At 36.7% G+C, this 23,802-nt stretch overlaps 2 protein-coding genes across 4 annotated transcripts; one reads left to right on the forward strand and one right to left on the reverse strand.

Moving 5' to 3' along the window:
* Positions 1-738: 738 nt before the first annotated feature.
* On the reverse strand, positions 739-11,192 carry fkbp5 (FKBP prolyl isomerase 5). The gene is made up of 11 exons (XM_057337397.1): positions 10,988-11,192; positions 7,816-7,948; positions 6,771-6,915; positions 5,963-6,105; positions 5,498-5,612; positions 5,245-5,401; positions 4,016-4,106; positions 3,328-3,411; positions 3,028-3,213; positions 2,702-2,941; positions 739-1,903 (listed from the first exon to the last, which is right to left on the reverse strand). Exons 1-11 carry the CDS (start codon positions 11,029-11,031, stop codon positions 1,808-1,810), a joined length of 1,434 nt encoding a protein of 477 aa, XP_057193380.1. The 5' UTR covers positions 11,032-11,192; the 3' UTR covers positions 739-1,807.
* A 6,343-nt stretch (positions 11,193-17,535) lies between these two features.
* srsf3a (serine and arginine rich splicing factor 3a) lies at positions 17,536-23,764 on the forward strand. 3 transcript variants are annotated; one of them, XM_057337341.1, is made up of 8 exons: positions 18,198-18,481; positions 18,978-19,019; positions 20,456-20,666; positions 20,848-20,982; positions 22,260-22,298; positions 23,214-23,300; positions 23,389-23,449; positions 23,562-23,764. In XM_057337341.1, exons 2-7 carry the CDS (start codon positions 19,013-19,015, stop codon positions 23,414-23,416), a joined length of 507 nt encoding a protein of 168 aa, XP_057193324.1. In that variant the 5' UTR covers positions 18,198-18,481; positions 18,978-19,012; the 3' UTR covers positions 23,417-23,449; positions 23,562-23,764. The 3 variants fall into 3 exon arrangements, with proteins under 3 accessions (XP_057193323.1, XP_057193324.1, XP_057193322.1); XM_057337340.1 differs by lacking the exon at positions 18,198-18,481 and adding an exon at positions 17,536-17,747 and having other exon boundaries at positions 23,389-23,764; XM_057337339.1 differs by having other exon boundaries at positions 18,220-18,481; positions 23,389-23,764.
* The last annotated feature ends 38 nt before the right edge of the window (positions 23,765-23,802 follow it).

The raw sequence follows: 23,802 nt of genomic DNA on the forward strand, positions 1-23,802 counted from the left end.
TTGAAAGAGTTTGGTTTATTATGATCACTTGAGCTTAAATGAGACTTGAGTGTTATGGTGTCCACCATGATTTGTTGCAATTTTGAGGTGTTCAGTCTTATTTTGATTTAAGAAAATAAATGTGATTGCTCTCCTCATGAATCAACTGTTTCTTGTTTTTCACTGACATGTCTCTTAAGTGTTGAGGACTAGTGCTGCTTTGAGCCTACATTCAGTATGAGTAAAATACTCAAGTACTGTTAAATTCAGATACTCTAAGACTTTTACTGAAGTCATTTTTGAATTGGTGACTTGTAACTTGTAATGGAGTAGTTTTCGCTGCAAGGTATCTGTACTTTTACTTAAGTATGCTTTTCAGGTACTCTTTACACCACTGGGTTAGATACAGTAGCAACATTTTATTATGTTGCCTCAATGTAATTATTAATGTCATTGGAATGACAGGATTGGAAGTGAAGTTTACTGTATCATCGTGACAATGAAATATAAAGTGACGTTTCATTTGCATTTAGAGGAAACATCGCACAATAGCCTACACTATATGACTATAAGTACTATGTGTAAGTCATCTGAATAGTTGTGAAAAACATTCTGTTTAAAGTGTTTTTATATACTGTATTTTCTGTAAAATGTATTTCATATTGTTCGTTTTATTGACATGTGCCTCCACTAAAACTTACCCACTGTACATGTTTAGTATTTGTTATAGATTCTGATGTGAGAATATTACAGAAACAGTTTGAACAGTCTGTTGTCTTTTATTTTTAAATATTCATTGACAGGCCAGCTGTAATGCATCAAACTGTATACACAAAAATTGTTAACAAACAATTCATTATTATTCTTACAAAGGTCTGAAACATGGGGAACATAGTGAAAAAACATGCAAACCACACTATAGTTAGTATTTCAACAAATGAACAAGTGGGTTTCGAGAGGACAATTATTTGAAATATTCCTTTTCAAAAGATTTGTCTAAAAAGCATCCAAGCCCCGAAGCTTCAAAGTGTTAACTGAACTCAGTTAAAAAAATAAAGGCATTGAACTTCAGTTAAAGATTCCAGGTTCAAACTAACCTGTTGAAATATATTCTCAAATCAAGGATGTTCCCAGAATGCAGAAGAGAAGCATGCACTCACAAGTATCAAAAGTGTATGCGTGGATGTAGGCCTGTTGCAGCTCTCATCCTCGAAGCGTTCAGCTTGGAGAGCTGCAAATTAGGTTTTCCCAGTGGGGAAGATTGCACTTCTAAATCCAGCTATCCACTTCGGTCACTTGCATCTAAATATCATACACACTTATACAAATATAATACAAAAAACATCAGTCTCCAGTAGACGCCTCACCACTGCAAGTTTCAACCCCTAATCTGATTATGCACAACATCAATGCATTTATATTGAATACTATACAGTACAAGTTAAGGTACTAAGTTGTATTCAAGTCTATAATGAAATCTATCAAACCATATATCACATTAATGCAGTTGATGAATGCCTTTTTAGAGCCGAGGCGTGCACCTTCAAGGTTTACAGATGGTTACAGAATTGTGCGCTTTGGTTGTTTTTTTGTAGGAATGTCATTAAGGTTTGTAGCTCTTCAGTGCCAATAAACCTTTATTAGAATCTGTTCTCCAACATTTGTTGTTACAGCCTAGGATACTGAGGTCGTAGGTCGAGGTCGTAGGTCAAAGTGCGTAGGGGCTCGTCCTCACCCCTACTGTTGCCCCTTGTGGCTTAACGAGGAAGGACCAGCCATCCCCCAGCCTGACCTTCTTACTGGGGTCTCCCGGGTAGCATCGGAAGCCTTAGGGGCCATCCTCACTCAAACACTGTCTCTTGAGACCCTGCTTATTTTGATCAGAATGTCCGCTGTCGTCTTTCTTCCTTTTCAATTTGACCACCTACAAGCAGAGACAAACATTCAACACCAATTAATGGTATGATAACCGTGCTTGGCCAAGACATGTCAGCTACAAAATAAAGTTATCAATTTATATTTATCATCTCATTTGCTGTCATTAAATTGTTTGATTTACACTACCAAACCTTTTAATATTTGATATTTTGACTTTTTTTGCATTTGGTACAGTACTTTAAGAGTACTTGTATTAACACCAAATATTTGTAACGGCACCAAATATTCTATATATTTCGTAAACCTTTTATATTTTGCTTGTACTTTGATTCCTTGCATTTACTGTAAAGCTGCTTTAACACAATGCAATATTGTAAAAACCACTATACAAATACATTTTTATTCAATTAAATTGAACCAATGATAACGTTTGTACACACCTACTAATTATTTAGTACATTCTATTTGTCACATTTTAGAGAAATGTTAATATAATTATTTTATTTTATTAAAATATAATTAAATAATTAGAATTATAAAAATGACGCAAATCAAAGTTTGGCTATACGTGACAACAACTATTCAAAACTACACTGATTAATCTGACAATAGGCCTAGGTATGTCAAAACGTCAATGAGCTTTACCGCAAGATTAACGTCTGAGCCTCTCGACTGTGGGTTAGCTTTGTCGAGTACAACAAAGATGTTTGTTCCAGTAAAGAATTTGGCTGGATAAAGCGCGTACCAATGCTGCATTTCTTAAATTCCTCTTTGTCTCTTATTAACAGAAGGAATTTTTCAAGAATAAAACTTTTCCATCTGGACCTTGTGACAGTTTGCTTACCTTGGCGTCGTGTTCGGCAAACCTCTGGAACATGTTTGCATAGATCATCTTATCCCGCTCATTGTGCTCGCGGATCTTGCGCTGACAGACGGCGATCTGACTGCGGGCAGCGCGGTTGTAGGGATTGACCTGCAAGACCTGCTTGAAGTCCTCGAGCGCCATACTGAACTCGTTCCGCAAAAGACGCGCTTCACCGCGCCGATATAGAGCTTTCTCGTTGTCTGGGTCCAGCTCCATCACCTAGCAACAGAAACAAGTGACAAAGGCTTTTAACAACCGTGTCAAAATTGAAACCTGGTATGTTTGTGTGCTGTATGTGACATTACCTTGTTGCAGTTTTCCACGGTCTTTGAGTACTCGCGCAAACGCAGGTAGCACAGGGCAAGATTCAGATGGGCCACTACCAGCAGAGATTGAATGGCCTGTAGCTGCTCCGTTCCTGACCCACACTCCATCTCCAACCAGGTTACAATCTGTTGGTACTGAATTACAGCATGGCTGTACCGTCCAGCCTCAATAAAAAGTATAAAGAGAGCTGTCAATAACCTGCCATCATAATAATAGCCTATCATGTATGAAACATTTAAAGGGATGGTTCACCCAAAATGTCAAATAATACTAAAAACCTTGAAATACTGTGTCCCCTTCTGTTTGACCAAAACGGCACGTTCAAGTTTCTCTTTAAGGTCCATTTCCCAGGATTCTTTGGCCTGGGGAAGCGTAAGAGAAATTGTCAGTTTGGTACGCTTGCGTTCAGGCAAAACTGTAATTTGACCATTAGAGGGCGCACTTGATCTGTATTTTGGGTTTTCTCCTGTTTCTATCTCTAGATATTTGTTTAAAACTGAAAACTAAATAACTTAAATGATCCCTTGTAATATGCCATTGTAATATAGAAAAACACTATAATCAAATATTTTAAAAAAATATATATATGCAGGGTAGTCCAAAAGTGCACGTGAGAAAATGTTTCTATTTTGTATGTTTCTAATTCAATAGTTTTTCCTTACATTAATTAAATTGTCAGTGTAACCATTTGAATGAGAATAGTTTCTTTCTTAATATTTGATATTTCCCTCGTTTGTCTTCAAGACAGCTGGTATAGAGTTTTAACAAAACATGATGTGAGCCCAGCATGATTTGAGAATGTAGCAAAGAGCATCTCGTGAGCTTCAATAGAAGCCTATAAATCTGTAATTTTGTGTAAGAGTTTGTTCATATCTGATTAGTGATCTTATAATATAATATCTTTTTTATTTACTTAAAATCAAAATAATTGTTTTTATCTTTAAAAAATGATGTTGTAAATCTGACCTTTTCAAAGTTTTTAAGTGTGACCTCGAATAACAGTTCTGCATTTGATCCAATGTTATTTTCTGGCTTGCCCTCTTTGCCATAACCATACCTGCAAATCCAAATAAATTGTAAGACGGGAAGAGCATGTAAGATTATCATGAGCACAGTTATGGTTGATGGTTTTGATTTACATATGGTCAAACAGTTGTAAAATAGACTTATTACATTATACAGCAGTTTAGTTTTACATAAAATGTTTAGAGCTTGTGTAGGCTATTAGAGTAGTATTTAAACTTATCACTAAATATGAATAGTAAGCTACAAATGAAGTGGATATGATAAAGGACATAAGCAACACTAATATAAGGCGATAACTGTCTAAACCAGGGGTTTTCAAACTTAATAGTGCCAGGGACCCCCAAGTAAGATGAAACTTTTGTGAGGGAACACCTTTCTAAAATACACATCCATCTATATTTTTTATGTGTAAAGAAACATTTAAACTGTGTTATATAAATAGTAAATTTGGGATTATAAAGAAAACATATTGCTTCCACACTTGAATAGTTTGCTACACATGGGTGTATATACCCCTGAAGAGACATTTTCAATTCAAATGTATTTATACTGTTGCAACTTTTACTTTGAGTGTGAAAAAGGAACTACAGTGAGAAAAACTAGAAATATACTGTACAAATCAAAAAAATTCTGGTAACCTTGCATGTAGAAAAAATGCACATAAAAACTTGGAAACGAGAAATAAATTGGAAATGAGAAAATGCAAAAATAATACTATTTAGTAGACGTACAAATTTCGCTTTTTTCAGTTACATTTTCTGGGGACCCCAACAAGCTTTTGGAGGCCCCCTGGGGGTCCCCGGACCCCAGTTTGAAAACCCCTGGTCTAAACAACATACTTGTAACTTAAAACACCACATTGTATTGAACAAATGACCATAATATGAAGTGTTACTATTTTTGTTTTAATTCAAACTTTTAGGAAATGTCCAGCTATTTTTCATGTGATTGTAAAAATTATTTAGGCTACCTAGAAGTATGCATACCTATTTTCTTGTTAAATATAAATGTTCACCTTTATTTTTAAAAAAGTTAATGTTTTCAGCCAAAAATATTTTACAATAAAATATTTTTATAAAAATTATAGTGACATTAATCAGTTAGCCAGTTAACTTTCTACTGCAGAAGTTTGACATGATTCCATTAAAATTGCTAACAAGTTTGCTTACTTGGGTTTTAAGTATAGCAGGCAGCATTCCCCCTTTTGCATTTTTTCCATGGCCCTGTCCACTCCTAGTGGTACACCCGCGTCCACCGATTCACCCACCACAAATGTGACATCACGAGACTCAAACGAACAGCCTCCGCACCAGCCCTTTAAGTGTACTGAAGAACAGAGCGAAACCACGCTGTAGTCCAAACAAATATTTTATCCAAAAGACATCAGGAATAACAACAATGCATTGTAAAATTCTGAATTACCATGGACTGTGGCCCCATCATTCGGATTGTTATAGCCTTCACCTTTAACCTTTATTCTCCTAACAATTCCACCATCTTCTGTTAGCACCTCCCCTCTGAAGCTCAGCAGCTCAATCTAATTGTGTGAAGAGGAAGGATTTGTATTTTAAAGAATGTTCTGGGTCTATAGCATCGTACAGTATACAGTACAGCAAGGATTTTCAATGACATTTCTAGAGGGCTACCGTCCTGCTGTTTAGTTCCAACCCTGATCTTGCCACCTGTCATTTTAAAGTAGTCCTCAAGAGGTTGGGATGGAGCTAGACTGTGTAGGACTTGGCCCTCTATGAAATTAATAGTTCTGCAAGTCAAAGAGACATATATCTAATATATAGACTACAGTTTATATTAGATATGGTTTCTCTATGCAAATCGTTCAGAACAGTTTATCCATGAATGGATCTGGCATTTACTTGTTGTACCTACCTCAAACACAAGTGTGGCATTAGGAGGAACCTTTGGGGGGCTACCAGCAGAACCATATGCGTATTCAGGTTTACAGAGCAGCAAGCACACCTCTCCCTTCTGCATGGAACACACGCCGATGTCCCACGCCTTGATAACCTGACCTTTATGAATTAACCAGACATTACTTCATAAAAAATCTATCTGTAAATGTCATACTATTACAAAGAATTCGGCAAGGCATGACAGTTTGCTTTGTTACTCTAATTGCATTCATTAACATCCTTTCCTCATTAAACAAAATGTCCTCTTGAAAAAAGTACAGCAAATAACAGGAGTGGCGCCTCCTATCCAAACAACAGCAAATAGGGTGTTCTTTAGCAATTAAACCTCTTATTAAATGGCAACAATACACAACATTAAACAGGTATTTCAGTGACAGTAATTTACTTTAAGCGATTGCTCTAAGGAAATGTATAATGTTGCCATAACTTTCCAATGCTTAAATGATGAATGAGAAAGTTTTTAAGACACTACGTACAGTGCTAATAAATCAGGTAGGCTAATACCATGGCAGTGTAATGGAACAATAAATACATATGACTTATTTACATTTTTTGTATAATTTTTTGTAATATTTTACAAACTATGTGGGTCATCGTAGTATTTATAACTATTAAGAATAGAATGCATTCATTTTTTTTAAATAATTGCTGTAAACCGACATCTATCTTTCTTTGCAACACATTGCTCATTGTTCTTTAAGAACGCCTAGGAAACAAAAAACAAATAAAGGATTTTTATGGAAGAAATGTATGGAATCTATTACCTTTGCCCACATTGAAAACAAAAGGTTCCTTGCGGTCAAGACTGGAGTCAAACTTCTTTCCACTGAGTAGCCTGCCTGTGTAGTGGACACACACTTTATCCCCAATCATCGGCCTTTCTCCCTCCACACCATGCTGTTTCACAATCTTTAATGGGAGAAAAAAGTTACAGTTCATCCTTGAATTACCTCATATTTATTTAGATTTAATTATACACTGGATTATTCTGAAATACATAGTGCCTAAACAAAAAATCCCCTTTACATCTAAAATGTTCTTTATTTTAAATGAGTCAATGAACCAATATATTATAGTGAATAATATAATTATTATCATTTTAAAATTCGTATAACTTTAGCAAGTTCTGGTGTTTATAATAGGTTTTATATTATATTTAAGCCAAGGTCTAGAAGACTAAAATCAAATTTAGAATGCAAATTGGTTTTACTTGAAAAGAAACAATAAATTAAGGATTTTGCAAACAAAGAAAAGCTGGTCTAAAATGACATAAATATTTATAATTTTGCCATAATCTCTTTAAGCTTTCATTGATGCTTTATTGGAAATTCTCATATCATGTTGGGATAAATAAATCATTAGCTTTTGCACAAACTTAACTGTAAACGTGTTTTCATCATCATTTTTCATGTTTTAAGAGATTGTTCAAGTTAAAACACAATGTGCCTCGATTTTATTAATTTTCAGAGCTTCAACTATTTCTTCATCAGAAATAGGAAGATTACACTCCAGAAATCCATTCCGGATTAAATGCTATTCTAATTAAACTCACTGTTTTAATAGGAGGACATTCTGTACTAAACACTGAAATTCATGTAAATTACTCTATTCTACTTAAAATGATTTATACAATTATTGAATAATTATTTTATCACTTAAATATTTATATTACATTACAAAATAATGCAAAAGTCATGAATCTTTACAGTGACTTTTGGACCTCACTGTATCATTCATAAAAAAAATTATTTGAAATGATATTTAAAATGAATAGTTGGTAATAGAGTTATATAAGAGTGACTGGATTACCTTACATACTCCACTGTCCCTGTTTGGAGTTACATCAGTGCCTTGGGAGGTAATGACAGCAGTTGGGCACTGGTTACTGGACAAAATATCTTCTAAAGATGACATTTCATCACTCGTACATACCCGTGTGCCCCTGAAAAACAAACATACAGTGTTTAAATAAGAATCTCAGTTAACTCGCACAAATTTATTAGGGAAATATCAAAGGGCATCGCTAACATTCAAATGTTCCCTTGTGTTTGTGGGGCATACACAGATCACATACTGAAATAATAAGGACATTACATACAAAAATATTTTGTAACCCTTATTTTATCTTTATTATCTTTATCTTTATCTTTATTTTAACACTTTCTACATAATGTATGGGATGAAACCGAGTACATTTACATTAAATACAGTAGGTGCGCTTGTGTGAACATGTGCGACTTTGTGTTTTGGTAATGTTATCAAAATTAGTTTTTTTATCCCAGAAACATTGACAATCGGTGCCTGTCCATGTGTGTGGATACAATGTATGTCTGTGTGAGTTTGGTGTATGTGTATTACAGTACACACGAAAGCTTGTGAACGTGCGTAAGAGAACACTATGTTCCTTTTATTCAGTGTCCCTGGCACACGTTCATATTGTGAAGAAAGATGTCTTGTGAGATTTATGTCAGTAAACCTAGTAAAAAGACATAGGAACAAAACAGAACCAAGCAGGGAACATTCAGTGCGGTCCACTATACTTGTGCCGTGATACGTCGATGACTCAAGGCTCTGAATAAGAGATCTAATTTTTATCCACACACACAATTAAGGTTACAGGAAACTGTCAGGTGAAAATCCTGCGAATACGAACAGATATAGCAAGAACATATCTATATGAAAACTAAAAAGACCCTATAAAAATGTATATTGTTTTTGGCTCTTCACTTAAAAGCTGCCTGCTCTAGACCAAACTGATCATGAATTAGAATGTTTAAGACAAAATATGTGGCAAAGACATTGTATCACTAACATATCACATATACGTATGTACTCATTGATGTAAATATTTGCCCTAACTGTGTAAGCAAGAAGGTCACTGAACTTGGAAGACGAAAAAGTAAAAATTAAGAGGCTACTGACATAGAGCTTTCTCTTTCACATTCTCAAAGCAATTCCTACGGTTGACATTAAACTAATCATTTGGGAAAGATCTAAATGAAAAGTTGAGGTAAACTGGTCAGCATGTATAAGACAGTAAGCTGCGTTGTTTCAACCCATGGACAAACCCAACCATTGGATTAAATGAATTTAGATGTCCTTATTTCACCCATGCATTTTGGGTTGAAACAACCCTAGGTTTATTAAAACCCAACACATGGGTTTGTCCATATCTTACCCAAACGGTTGAAAAAGCACAGATTTTTAGAAGTCAATTTTAAAAAGTCACAAGTACAGCTTTTTTTTACTTTAAGTGTCTAGAATTGGTTTCGTTCTTTAATACTACTTAAGGTCTACATTTTTATTTGAAATGTAGTTAAACACATTTACCTATTTCTGACCTCAGACCATATACATATGAAGTATTGGCTCTTCTGCCAATACTTCAACAAACTTTCTTGCACTCAAATGTTAAGTTCCTTTAACAGATATTATTAATAAATTAACCATAAGACTTATTAGGATAATGTACACTAGTTTAAAAATATGTCTCACTATCTATTCTCACTATAGACCTTACATGGTTCTCAATCTCAAATGATAAAATGTCTGCCTGTTTCTCACTTTAGGTCCGTCTTCATGGTCTGTTCCACAGCTGACCAAGTATCTGTTTCTTGTCTGTTTGTCTACCTTTGTCTCTTCCTGGTTATCTTTATAACTTTCCAGCCAGCTGTCCCTAAGTCTTCTGTCGTTTTTGATTGACTTGTTTAAAGGTGGTGTGACTTTGCCGAGCTCTTATTGGAGTTACATCTCAGATGTCCGCAGTGTGGTGAGATTGCAACAGGCATTCCCGTCGCAAAGATGATCGTTCAGCAACGGTTGACTCATTCCCTCCTTGAACATTGTGTCCGCAGTGAAATACACTGTGTACTCACAAAGATTCCTTGTTAATCATCCTGTCACATACCTAGTCTTTTTCTCTAAAACATGTATTTAAATTATTCAAAATAATAATTAGGGATATTTGTCCTAAAATCAAGAAGTGTCTTTCTTAAAAGCAGCTTCTTACACTGAAGTCTGAGGAAAAGCACCATAGACATTCTTCTACTCCAAATAAATGTATATTTACAAAAATGTGTTTTTCTGCTGCTGATTCTTTAATTATTGCATCTGGTTCCTCCCAATTCTACGTGGCAACATCCATGTCTAAAAGGGACTTGTGAATGACAGAGACAATAAAAGACAAATCCACTTCAAATTCAAATTAATGTTTCAACATGAGCTAAATAAATTGTATAAAGCAATTCTTCACAAGCAAGGTGCACTTAAACAAGTTAAGCCATTTCTGGTCAGTGCTGTAACGGGAACGTGAAACAGCATCCTTCACTATTCTAAGAAAAACCTCCAGACCAGCTCCTCAGGGCATTGCAAATTAGAAATAAAAATTGAAGCAGGAACACAACACATTATCAATCAATTAACCAGCCTTCTCATTTTACACCATGAGCACTTAAAGCAACACTCCCTATGGTTTTCATGAATTAATGAGAAAATGTCTGAGAAGATGAAAAGAAAATGTAAATTCAACATAACATAATATAAAATAACATAAAAGATCAATACATAATATTGAATCAGTTCTTTCAGAAAATATGAAAAGGATGGTTACCATGTCTTCTCAGTTTCGTACAATCTGTACAGTCTGACATGTACAGACTATAATAAACAGCAGCACATTACAGAACATGCTAATTAAACTGTTTTCTTCAACAGTATGTATTCAGATATTATCTTAAGAGTTTTAAGACGTTTTGAAAAAGAAGTGGCCCATTAATTGTAGACTTTTATCAACAAATCGTTTACCTGAAGCATCATGTAGTCAAACATTTGTGATAAAGCATAGATGGTGTTTATAAAACCACAATGCGTTCAGAAACCAGAATTTCTACAGCATTAATACTTTTTTCTGTGGAAAGCTGTACTAACTGTAAAAACGTGCGCGGTGGATGAAAATGGAAATAAGCTTAAAACGCAGACTTACAATATTTCCCTTTTGTTGCTCGTTCCTTTCATGTGTTTCACCATATATCCGTCCGTACGTGTGTAACTTCAGATAGTCTTACCGGCAAACACAACCTGTGCCTAGCGGCTTAAAGGGAAATGAGCCCGCCCTCTCCGCGCGAGAGTACTAGATGTTCTACCGGCAGTATTTTGCACTTCTGCACAACAATAGTGATCAACACGCTACGCCTCTACGAGACATTTGGCCAGGGGAAATGAAATGATGAAAGAAGGAGGAGTAAACGCGGGGGGGAGGGCGGCGTAGTGTAAAAATTAAAGGCAGGCATTGGAAACTGTCCACAAAGTAACACAATGTTCCGGCTGTACTGTAGCTCGCGCTGATGAGAACACAGTGTCCTAGTAGACACTCTGACCCGTAACCCGTTGTGTGCTGACTGAACAGCTCACGTTGGGAACAGCATGTACAACCGCACAGAGCACAGCGATACGCTGAAATAACAACACGAATATATTAAGTTGTAAGCGAAGGAGTTTATAGGGCTGTTACCCGTGATAAAGCGAAGAAATGTTTTACGATCACATTTACACACTGTTTGCTTTTACAAAATTGACAGACATTGGGAACATCTTCAAGTGTTGGAAATGGTTTTTATACCTTAGGGCCTATATGTTTTTATAGCCTTTATCTTGACTTTACGTTTATTAAATATAGTTTTGTTTTATTTTTACGCAGTGTTAATCCCAGATAACAACCTCTCAAAACTAATAACACACTGTAACCCAGATGCAGCAAATCATTTTGACAGGTTTTTTTTTTACAAATTAAATATAAATATGTTTTTTTAATATATGACATTATATTTACAAATGATTAAACCAAATTGCCTGTTCGTGACATTTGAACGTTGTTTCTTACCTTAAAAATGAAAGTAAACGGCTTTTCCTCGCGGGTCTGCATTCGGTAAAAATGAGCTAATAAAATATTTCAAATTCACATTTCATGTCCATTTTTTTCCTCATGTGGCAAGTAACTGTGGGGATAATGTACAAGCAGCCGGCTGTTATCGCGAAATAAGCCCCTTCAGTGTGATACAAGACCCTCCGCTTCCCGTCGGGTCCTGATCACACAGTTGGGCCTAATTTCTGCGATAACAACCTGCTGCCTGTCATTATCCCTTACATAACAAACCTGCAAATGTCTCGACTGGTCAATCAGAATCAAGCATTCCAACGAGCCATGTAATAATTAGGTTATCACTCCCGACTCGTCACACACATAGGCCTATTTACGCTCGGTCAGCGCCCCACAGCGTCACTTTTGAACGCGCAGGGTACTTCCTTTGGCGTCGTTTTTCGACGAACAGGGAACTGCGTTGCTGTTTTCTAAATGCTCCAGACATTTCATAATTATTTATGGTTTTAATATTTTGTAGCACCTGACCCCCATTTTGTAGTATAACTCACCCTAAACCTAACCACTTCTCTGCCATATAAAACACAACACGCGAATAAAAGTACAGTCACAGGTATTTATTGCACAAACTGACCAAAAGCATTACAATATAAGAATATAAGAAACAACTCGTTTCGAAAACCTTTTTGCACCAAAGCCGTACGATAACTTTACATGATGCTTACGTGTCCGTGAATACATGAAATCGCTCCCATTCAAAAGATAAACCGGAACAGCTAGATGCAGTCGGTTGCGGGAGCCAGTACTGTTCCACGTTCAAAGCCAACGAAATGACGCGATCGGTCACGAGACACGGAAGAGCCAATGGCATCGAAGCTGACGTAACTTTCTCTGGCGGCAAAATTTGAACGTCGTTCTTCACTGGATATGAGATTTAATTTTACGGCGGACGGTGATCGTTTCCGCATCTGTTCTGCTCCTCATACAAATCGATCGTTTCGCGTTGGTAACTTGGTACCCTTGGAATATCTGTATTTTTGAACCACATTGTGACTGCTTGTATTATGTGTTTTATATTACGATAAATAAACTGTTACATTACTTGCTCAAACTGTCTGAATAGTGTCATGTAAACGCAATTATCCTGGCCATTAAACTTAAATTAAACCCCGAAACATCATCATTGCAAATTAACGTTATATCTAATATACATTTTCATAATGACGGTGAAATTCGCGTGCCCTTCACGTCGAAAAACGACGCCAAAGGAGTATCCTGCGCGTTCAAAAGTGACGCCGAAGGGCGCTGACCGAGCGTAAATATGTGACGAGTCGGGAGTGAGAATGTGTTGCAAATGTGTTGCAACGGGGCATTAGGTTGAAATCTTCTCAAATCAGAATTTCTAACATTAAATAACACTGACAATGTGTTATAAAAACACTTTCCTTAGAGTTGTAGCCAGAGTCGGCGCCAGACCACGACTAACGGGGGGAGCAAGTGGCTCCCAGTGGGAGGGCACACAATCAGCATCATTAATACAAAAAAGTCAAAACTACCACATATGTGCAAGGGCACACTTACAACTCGTGCAGGGTGCTATTTTCCGTACAAGTGAACAAGAATAACACAAATCTAACAATATTACCACACAACAAAAACAACAGGTTTACAATTATAACCTATGGTGTGATATAATGCTCCTTCGCACCAAGGCTTGCTAAAAGTAAATGAAACACACGTAGGCTACCTTTTAAAAAAACTGAAGACGCCGCGTGCGAAGATTAAACCTCATTAAAACTGCGTCCTTCCATTCGGTTGTAAATTTTCCTTTTCCAAAGCTGAACTAACTGAGCCTTTGTGAAGCATGGAGCGTCTGTAACTTTGCTAAGTGCTAGCGGCTTCCCTCCACACGTATAGTTACATACATTAATACGCTGCGTAATGACGCATCATCACAACAACCGGATTAGATTAATATTTTTTTACAAAGTAAACACATAGGCTAGGCTACCATTTTCATTTACACTTTGTTTCAAATGCTTTAAACGTTAAAACTTTTTATTAATTATTTTCAGTATGTATTACATTAATTTAAAACGGTGTCATGTGGGGGGGGCACAACAACCCTGTTAGGGGGGCATGGCCCGCGAGTGCCCCCCTTGGCGCCGGCCCTGGTTGTAGCTGTTTGAAGCTTAAGCAACATCTTCAAAATATTGCTTTTTTTCAAAAAAGATTAACTTGGATTGTACATTTACACAGTACAATCCAAGTCAGGATGACTTATTGAATAACAATATCGAATAACGCCATTACGTGTTACCTGCCTCAAAATGCTTTCTCAGACCTGAATGGTAACATAATGTTCCCAACCCATTCACTAGAGCAACAAGAGGTGTCACGTGATCACAATTGTTTGCATTTAAATGTTTCCCTTTTCAAGCCTGGTTCTTTAAAACAATCATTTCAGATGGACAGTTAATCCAGGAACAGCTCTGCATGGCTATTAAAGAATATGTGCCAACACTTACAGGATATCTGATTAATTTGATCTCTGTGCTTTTAAGAAAACAGCTAAAAAAAACTTTCATGCTGAAGTTTCAAGTGTGCTTGAAGTTAAAATCACTTAACTTATTAGTGAAGCATGGAGTAGAACTAAATGTTGCCTCAGTTTGGTATCTAAGCAGCACGGAACATAGAATGTGAAACTGCTCAGTATGGATGGCACAAGCAAACAAGTGGGGGGCATTTGAGGATAAGGATTCAGACCAAAATGACACACTGCCAGTAAGGTGCAAGTAGAGACATTCTCTTGCATGACCTTTTTGTGTTCCTGTGCTGTTATCATAATCTTTATAATCAATTAAATAAAAAACATTTATTTTTTATCATTGTTATTTTATTATGCTATAACACATCTATTCATTTCACCAAATGAAATATAAATTACGTCATTAGCAAAAGATTCAAAACAACACCTGGGATTCATCTGTTGTCTTGTTTTCAATAGACTATCTGTTGGTAGAAATGATATCACTCTTGACTGAGTTATTCAAGGTGCAGACAATCATAACATGATCACATTTTACTTTTCTGTCAGCATACACATCATAGATTAAAGTGGGTACCAGCTAAAGAAAATTCTTTAGTACACAGCATGATTAGTGAACCCTTGAGTCATAAACACAGTAGCATGCATAAAGTACCAAACACTTGTGTTCCTATAGAAACTGCATATTACTTCACATATGGGTGATTAGACCTTAGTGGTTAGGGGAATTGTGAATTATCTATCTATCTATTATCTATACCTATCAGTCATGAACAGTTATTTGTTGACAAGAAAAACTGATCAAATTATACATCTGACTCACAAAACATATACATGCAGATAAAGAATGATGGGAAATCTGGATTGTGTTATAGAAAAGTACTTGCAGCCTATGTCTTGCTGTTAATGTAGCCTATATAAATATAAATTATTAAATATAAATTTATGTATAAATGTTGTTTAGCTTATTGTATTTACGTTAAGACAAAGTGGATATTCACAAAAGTATTTTTTTTTTACTGGGTGTTTTTTACCGCATAAGATGAATGCTCATGGAGTGATAGGGAGCAACAAACTGGAGCCAAATGTAATTTTTATGGTTATACCTCTGCGAAAAAAATGTCCGTTTTTCAGCGGTTTCTCGGATAAAAATTTCCGCTCATAGGGAACTAAATGTTTTTGTAGTAGCCGGTGTCATGTGCTGTAGAGACTCCGCGCAACTTCAGCGTAACAAAGGGAGTCCTGAAGAAATGCAGTCTTTTGAAAACGCGTCTATATTTTATGCATGAAGCTAAAGCATGTTTAAATATGGTATAAACATTTGCATACATTTATAACGTTGCACAGAAATCTAAATGTGTCAGTGTGTTCATCCCACTAACTTCAGCCCACTAACCAGCATTAGTCCCTGGAAAATAGATGCATTAATGCCGATACGCAGCAACGCGTAAAACAGAAACACACTCGAAGTGTTTATTCAAAAAAGTTAATACTTTAAAATGGTGTCAATAATGAATAATGTAATAATGTCGCAATAAACTGTCTAAAATACTAGCTTACTATATAGGAAAACTGTGAAGAATATACATTTTCCCTTCTATTATCTTTAAAATAGTAATTGAAACACTAGACGTATGCTGATAATCGTTTAGCATGCAAATGGTTATGGCACCATAGTCTTGAAATAAATGTGGTTGTTTTTAGGCTACTTTTACATCAGTTTTGTGTTTAAAAACTATTTAATTTGGTCAACGCAATCAATCAATTAATGAATGTTATTTATTTTGATAAAAAGCCTCCGCTTAATGAACAACTAAAGGTTCTGGTTAATGTAACGTTACATCGGCGCATTGCATTGTGGGATACAATATTCACACAATGGCCTTTGTATACTATAGTATTGCAGTGGATATTTCATGCATACAAAAAATTGCATGCTGTGCACAGTATAGCCTATACTGTACTGTAAAAGAAGTATATGTTAGTATGTTATTCTGTACAATTATCTTTGCCACTGAATATTGCCCCTTCTCTACAAAATCCCACTGTGCATCAAAATGACACAATACTTACCCATGCTTATATTCTTATTGTTTGTTTGTAGCTTCAACAGAGACACTTATTTGTTTATTATCTGTATGGTAGTATATTGTATGTAACCTTAACAACCAAAATACTTCTGTAGCTACGACTGCTAAAATATGCATATTTATATATGTATATTGTAATATAGTTCTGTTAATCCTGCCCCTAAACAGCACATAAAAAAACCTGATTGATCACAGTATGTCACTCATTCCCGTGAGACTGCGTTGCTCAGTATGCTCATCCAAGTGGGCCGTGCTTGGTAAGTTTACGTCACAAATAGCGCCCAATCTTTTGCCTCCCAGGACTGGGCACTCAAAAACCAAACAAAATCATTATACAAATATGTAAGAAAAAGATCATATCACTATAATATTAAAATGCACATTATACGGTGGTGTCATTGCTATCAGTTGAATTTTGAACGAAAATTTTGAACAAAGCAAACGTTTCTTCGATTGCTTTAAAATCTCCTAAAAAGTGTAACTTTTACAAAAACAAAAGATTGAATTGTGTCTACCAACTCCTAACCTGCAAAATCAGTGGATCAATAATTTCTACCTTGCAAGAAATAAAATGTATTAATCATGGGATTAATATAATGGTAATTAAACAATAATCTTTTATAAAATGCTTTTGGGGCTAAAATGATTGTGCTATACATGTTATTTACCATGCATGGTTACATTTTAAACCAAACAGGTGACATTTAATTTTTTTCCTTTGGAAAACAAAACCCGCTTTTCTTTTCTATCCTTTCTGATAATATCCTCATGGTGAAAGATGTAAAAGATAAACTATCTAAATCAATGCAAAGTGTACTTTCTGTTTAATATATGGAATTAAGTCTGTGTCATGTCATTGTAAGTGTACTGTATGTGTTTCAGTAGGCCTATGCATACAGTATGGTTTAATGGAGAGCGTGAGGGCGGGTTCATGGGAGGCCAACCAGTCATCAGGAAGTGAAACAGAACAGAATGTGCAGTACTAATCTAGGCAAAAAAAAACATTCTGTGCCGTGTGTGGTAACACAAATTCACACTCGCAAACAAATACACATACAACATTAGCATATGGGAAGTAGGCTAAATATTGTTTCTCAAATGTGTACTTTTCAAACATCCGCACAAGAATTAAAAGAAAACACAAATTTCACTGGCAAACTGGGAATGTCATAAAATGGATGTAAGCATAGGCGCAATAACTGACTTGCCCAGTGAGACAAAAATAAAGGTAGGATAATGCTCTTCATTTCAATAGGAGGCATTTGTGTTGCATAACTCTTATGGTGTTTGCTAAATCCACAAAGGGGTGAACTTTTGACACCAAGATTTACAGGAGTTGTTGGGTATGCTACTACTATGACCCTTTTAACACTAATTAAAATGCTTTACAAATTACAGCACGAATACCTCCACGGTAAAATACTTTTAAATTCATACCCTGAATACACAAATAGGCTACAAAGTTTACTTTTGTGGTTTTATCTTTTTGTCTTAACTAATACATATATTTTTTGTGTTTACAGAATTATATACAACAGTGGTATAAAAGTTATTTAAGCGAACAAAGATTAGTATACGTTTAGCAAACCTAAACTATATATATATATATATGAGACTGGAATTAATGGTTCATCTATAACACACAAAAAGACAGCACGGTTTTACTTGTATCTATTCATAATTTTTCTAGGCGGAGTTACAAGTGAACTTAATTTTGTCACCCATATGTATTATTAGAATATTTAAAAGACTCGAATACGAGAGCTTTTCAGCGCGATGGCTGTTTAAAAACCGGTCGTCCTCGTCCTCCGCCATTTCTTCGCGCGAGAACCTTTCTGTGACTTTGCGTGTTGTTGGCGGAAACAGGAAGTCCGTGTACTTTTCAATTTGCGCTCGAGAGCCCTGTGTAGCGTTGTTAGCAGCGCAGCGCTCGGCAGCAGTCGCGTGTTTTTGATTTTGCCGGTAAGAATTTTTTAATATATTGCATTGGGAGAAACGTACGTTGTATTGCAATTATGCTGTTGGTTTTGTTTATTTAACTAACTAATCTTGGTTTCTTTCTCATAGTTACGCCTTTTGTTTTGTTTTTTCATGTAGCTGTCGCGTGCAGGCCTTTAACCCTTAGCCTGTTAGCTTAGTCTGTACTAACAAATCTATTACTAACCAGTGCTTTGAAATGTTATAAAACTGCAAAGTCAGAAAAAACGTCGAGTTTCGCATAACCTGTTATTGATAACGCTGTAGTCTTTGCTTAGACAATTTTAGCTAACGTTAGCCTGTAACTACGTTATCTCCTATGAATAATTTAATGCTGCCCGTTAGTGTTTTAATTGTTTTAGTTTGTATCCAACATAAATTCTACTACGTACTGTGCATTTAAATAAACGCAGATATAACTATAATTGCTTATGTCCGCGCACTCTCAACTAACTTTACATTTGAATTTTATTTCATGCAGGCTTTTTCTACTGTGAACTTTGGACCAGTGTAGACATGGGAGGCAAGTCTTTATTTATGCAAAAACCCACCCTTTTAAATATGTTATTAAGCCAATTTTATTCTCTGGATGTGGTGAAATAAATTTGAGACACCGTAATCCTAGGGCTGTGTATTGGCAAGTGCCTCCCGATACGATACATATCACGATAGATGGGTCACGATACAATATATCGCTGTGTATTTCGATACGATACACATTTGCGATATATTGCAATACTTCAAATAGAAAATGTAAAAAGTAGAATTAGACATATAACATGCTGTGCACCACCAGGGGTTTTCTGTAAGGGTCAGTGTAAAAACATCCCTTACCTCTGCAGAGTGGCCATGGGACCTTTAGATCAGAGGTTTGGCTTCTCAAACTGTGGATTGCGCCCCTCAAGTGGGTAGCACAGGGGAATAAGGTGGCTCACGCAAGTCACTTGGCTGTTGTGGTGCATTACAGTTAAAGGGGTCATTTTACACGGCTAAAACGAATATTATTGTTTGCTTTAGATGTATTACAATGTGTATACACGATTTAAGGTTAAAAAACACTGTATTTTCCACATACCGTGCATGTTTGTATCTCCTCTTAGCCCCGCGTCTCTGAAATGCGAGGATGTTTTACAAAGCTCATCGCTCTGAAAAGCGATGATTGGTGGAATACTGCAATTGTGTGACGGCGTCTCCACGAGATGGCTGCTCCGGCGGCGGTACAATTAGATTTACAAGACCGCCCACATTACTTGCGTGTAGATTTGGGCGGTTTTAGTGAAATCACTCCACGAGCTGACGTCAAGTTGTGGGGGTGTGGTTTCAGGAGGCGTTTCAGGCAGGTCTGGGTGAGCATTCGCTTCTAGATAAAATACATCTTTTGTTCCGACACTTAAATGTTTGCAATTTCACGTGTCTAATACATGCATGGGTGACTTGTAACACACAAAAGACAAAGAAAAACACGTACTTCCGGCGAATGACTCCTTTAAAACAATGAACATTGGCAGTTTAAACCCCTGCTTCATCCGTGCTGTAAATGTGCTGGTGTCACATCTGTGAAAGCACAATAAATGTCATTGTTACTTTTCTTAATAAACTTTTTGTCTAATGCACTGCAGTAGCCAAGTGACTTGTCATGACTTGCCAAGCCTACAAACAGCATTATTTTATATAACTCACTCATTACTCCATTACTTATTTTGAAAACCAAAGCACACCCACACATCAGCTCTTAGAGCTCAAAGCGTTCTTATGTTTTTCGCCATGCTCGCTTCCACTTACTTTTGGCCGTATGTATATGACATGATTTATCAGGTATCACTATCGATACACTATCGAAAAAAAATTATTGCGATAGTTACATGTATCGATATTTTTGCACAGCCCTACGTAATCCTTTCTTGTCATAGCAGCACTATTGTGTGAATCTAAGCTCTTTTTCCCCTCCCGTTTGCATAGATCCTTCTTTACAAAGGGACTGCCCACTGGATTGTAAGGTCTATGTTGGCAATCTGGGCAACAGCGGTAACAAAAATGAGTTGGAGAGATCATTTGGATATTATGGTCCTCTGAGAAGCGTATGGGTGGCCAGAAATCCTCCTGGCTTTGCTTTTGTGGAGTTTGAAGATCCACGAGATGCAAGCGATGCTGTGAGAGAGCTTGATGGAAGGTAAAAAGCGTTTTTAATATTTATTTATATAGTTTTATTTATTTATCTGTTCTCTTGAACAGGCATTGTAATGAAGAAGCAAAAACACATTAAAGAATTGCATTTGTGTCCTAAAACTTTTAAATGAAAATAAATTTGTTGTGTTCCACGAACAATGAAATGCAAATGGCTTCTGTTTCAGGACAATTTGTGGTTGTCGGGTGCGAGTTGAAATGTCGAGCGGTGAAAAACGTTCAAGGTATCGAGGACCACCTCCATCTTGGAATCGCCGCCCACGTGATGATAATAGACGCCGCAGTCCACCCCCAAGACGCCGGTACAGCTTTTCTATCCGCTCTCCATGAACATTTAGTGAGCCAGATGTCTTGATCATAATAAACTGGCCTGTGTCTGAACCCAATCACTGCAAGCTCTGAGGTGGGTGGAGTAATAAGCATAGGTGTGGAGTTTGAAGAAAACCGCATCTTGTCATAAATTTGGCTGATCTGTTCGACCACAAAACCCTCTTGGCACTCTGCTTGCCCTGATTTGTTCACAGGTTTTGTGTCTCAGGGTAGATTAGACATATGCTTCATTCCCAAAGCAAAGCCTCATGACCTCTGCTTTAAGGTGCGTTTTGAACAGGGTTATTCATTACCTTGAACTTTAGTGGCAGATGTGCAGTGGCATAATTTGGTAGTCTTCTCATTGTTTGGGTTTTGTGTCATTTCTATCTCTATTAATGAAGCTGACCACCCAACCCCCCCCTTTCAGAGACATCACCAAGCCTCTTCTCATCTACCTCTGAGTCAATCAACTATAGCCCTCTTTCAGCATCATGTGAACAGCGTGCACCAATCGGCTTACATGATCCAAGCATGGCCACCAGCCCATTGGTTCCTGAGCATGCCTCTCTCAGGCTCCTTCACCTCTTCCAACGTTAACCTGATCAGCAAACCCAACCGAGCCACACTTACAACCAATCAGCGGGTTTTATGCCCTCCCAAATGTCTACATGACAACATATCCTCAGCAGTCCTCATCTAACTGACATCTTCAGCCACCTACTGTATAGCTGTCAACAATGTTAACATCTAGCAACCATCTGGCAAAATCTCCCCGCAAATTACGCCCTCCTGACCAGCACTCAGCTTCACTGCATCATAACTAGCTTGTTGAAAACCAATCAAAATAGTAAGTTAAGCTTTTAATGACATTTGAATTTTTTTATTTTTGGTGGTTTTGAGGTGTGACCTTGTCCGACATGGTAACAGTATCAAAAGAGTGAGTTTTTTTAAACTATACATTTACATCCCTTTTTCAGTAGGTTTTCTGCTGAAATCGTCTTTGATCAGGGCAGTTACCGTGAAGATATGCTGAATTAAAGTGCGAACTAGAATGGCTCATAGGTAGTTAAAAGTGAATGTTTAGTTGAATGGTAATGGTTGGTAGAACAAGCATCAATGGTCAAATATCATATCTTTACTCAAACAGAAAATTCAGTTTAAAATGTCATTACGTGGCCCCTCGTGAGTTCATGAATGCTTTTTGGCCTAAAGAACATGCTTGATAACTGATTTTTGACTTGTCGTCCTTTCTTGTTGCCATACCTAGGTCTCCCAGGAGGCGGAGCTTCAGTCGTAGTCGGAGCAGGTGAGTTAAAGGGTTCTCAACAACATATCATGTTATTAGTCATGCTTGCTAAGGCAGGTAAAACTATCATAACTATTCATACTTGGGCGTTTGTGTTTGTTTTAAAGGGGTCATATGACACGGCTAAAACGAATATTATCGTTTGTTTTAGATGTAATACAATGTGTATATACGATTTAAGGTTAAAAAAAGCTGTATTTTTCACATACGTGCATGTTTGTATCTCATAACCTCTCATAAAAGTGCAGATTTTTTTACAAAGCTCATCGCTCTGAAAAGCGAGGTGTGCTATGATTGGCCAGTTAACCAGTGTGTAGTGATTGGTCGAATACTGCAAGCATGTTACCGTAATGTAACACTTCTTACCTTTGGAACGTCAGGTTCCAAAGCAATTGTACTGACAGGTATTCACCTTACTTTTGGTACCTTACATACATTTGGACGGTCTTAGTCAAATCATACCACGAACTGCTGTAGATTTGTGGGGGTGTGGTTATTTCAGGCAGGTCTGGGTGAGCATTCGCTTTTAGATAGAATGCATCTTTTGTTCCGACACTTAATTTTATGTGTCTAATACGTGCATGGGCAACTTATAACACACCAAAGACACAGAAAAACACGTATTTGCACCATATGACCCCTTTAACCTTAAATGTTAAAGTTATACACGTAATTGTCATGCATTGTTTGTGCCTCAGACATGAATTGATGGCTTGTCAAGAGGTGCTATTATTCTTCTAAGCAATCTAATTTGGGGTTTTTACCTGGCAAGCAATTAAATGGGTGATTTAGATTTTTATTCCCATTTTTCAAGCCTCGTTAGTCGTCATATATCTTAACTTGCCATACGAACAAAAGAACCTGTACATAAAGTAGCAAATAAACATTTATGCATATTTACTTCTGTTTTCATAGGTCCCTTTCCAGAGAGAGGAGACGAGAGAGGTCTTTATCCCAAGATAGAAACTATAAACCTTCTAGGTCTTTCTCAAGATCACGCAGGTACGTTTACACTTGTGCATAGTTACATAATTGCATAGATACTGTGTTTACTGTGGTATTTACATGACTCGTCTTTTGTCCTTTCCAGTCGTTCAAGATCTAATGGGAGGAAGTGAGGTGGGTCACAGCAGCCCTGTTGGGTAAAGCATGTATGTATACGTGCCCTCTCAACATAATAGGATGATGGAAAAGAATGATGGATGTTTTTTTTCTTTGTTTTTTTTGCTCATGAAGTATTTTAATATGTCTTTTTTCCCTTAGTATTCTGAGTATCATTTTCCCCCTTAAGATACGTGTACTTCAGTGGGTAGCAAGGGCTTCATCTTGCCTGAATGTCTGGACTGTAATTTTAAGCTTTTGAGGCAGTGAAGACTGAACGGAATAACTCTGTCTGACTTAGATGTTGAAACCAGTTTTGTATGCTTTTTGTTTGTACTCTGATTAAACAAAAGTTCTTCACTCTTTTCCCTGTATGACTTTTTTTCCACTAACACATACACGT

This window comes from Triplophysa rosa, linkage group LG7 (genome assembly GCF_024868665.1).
Source record: "Triplophysa rosa linkage group LG7, Trosa_1v2, whole genome shotgun sequence".
NCBI classification, from domain to species: Eukaryota; Metazoa; Chordata; class Actinopteri; order Cypriniformes; family Nemacheilidae; genus Triplophysa; species Triplophysa rosa.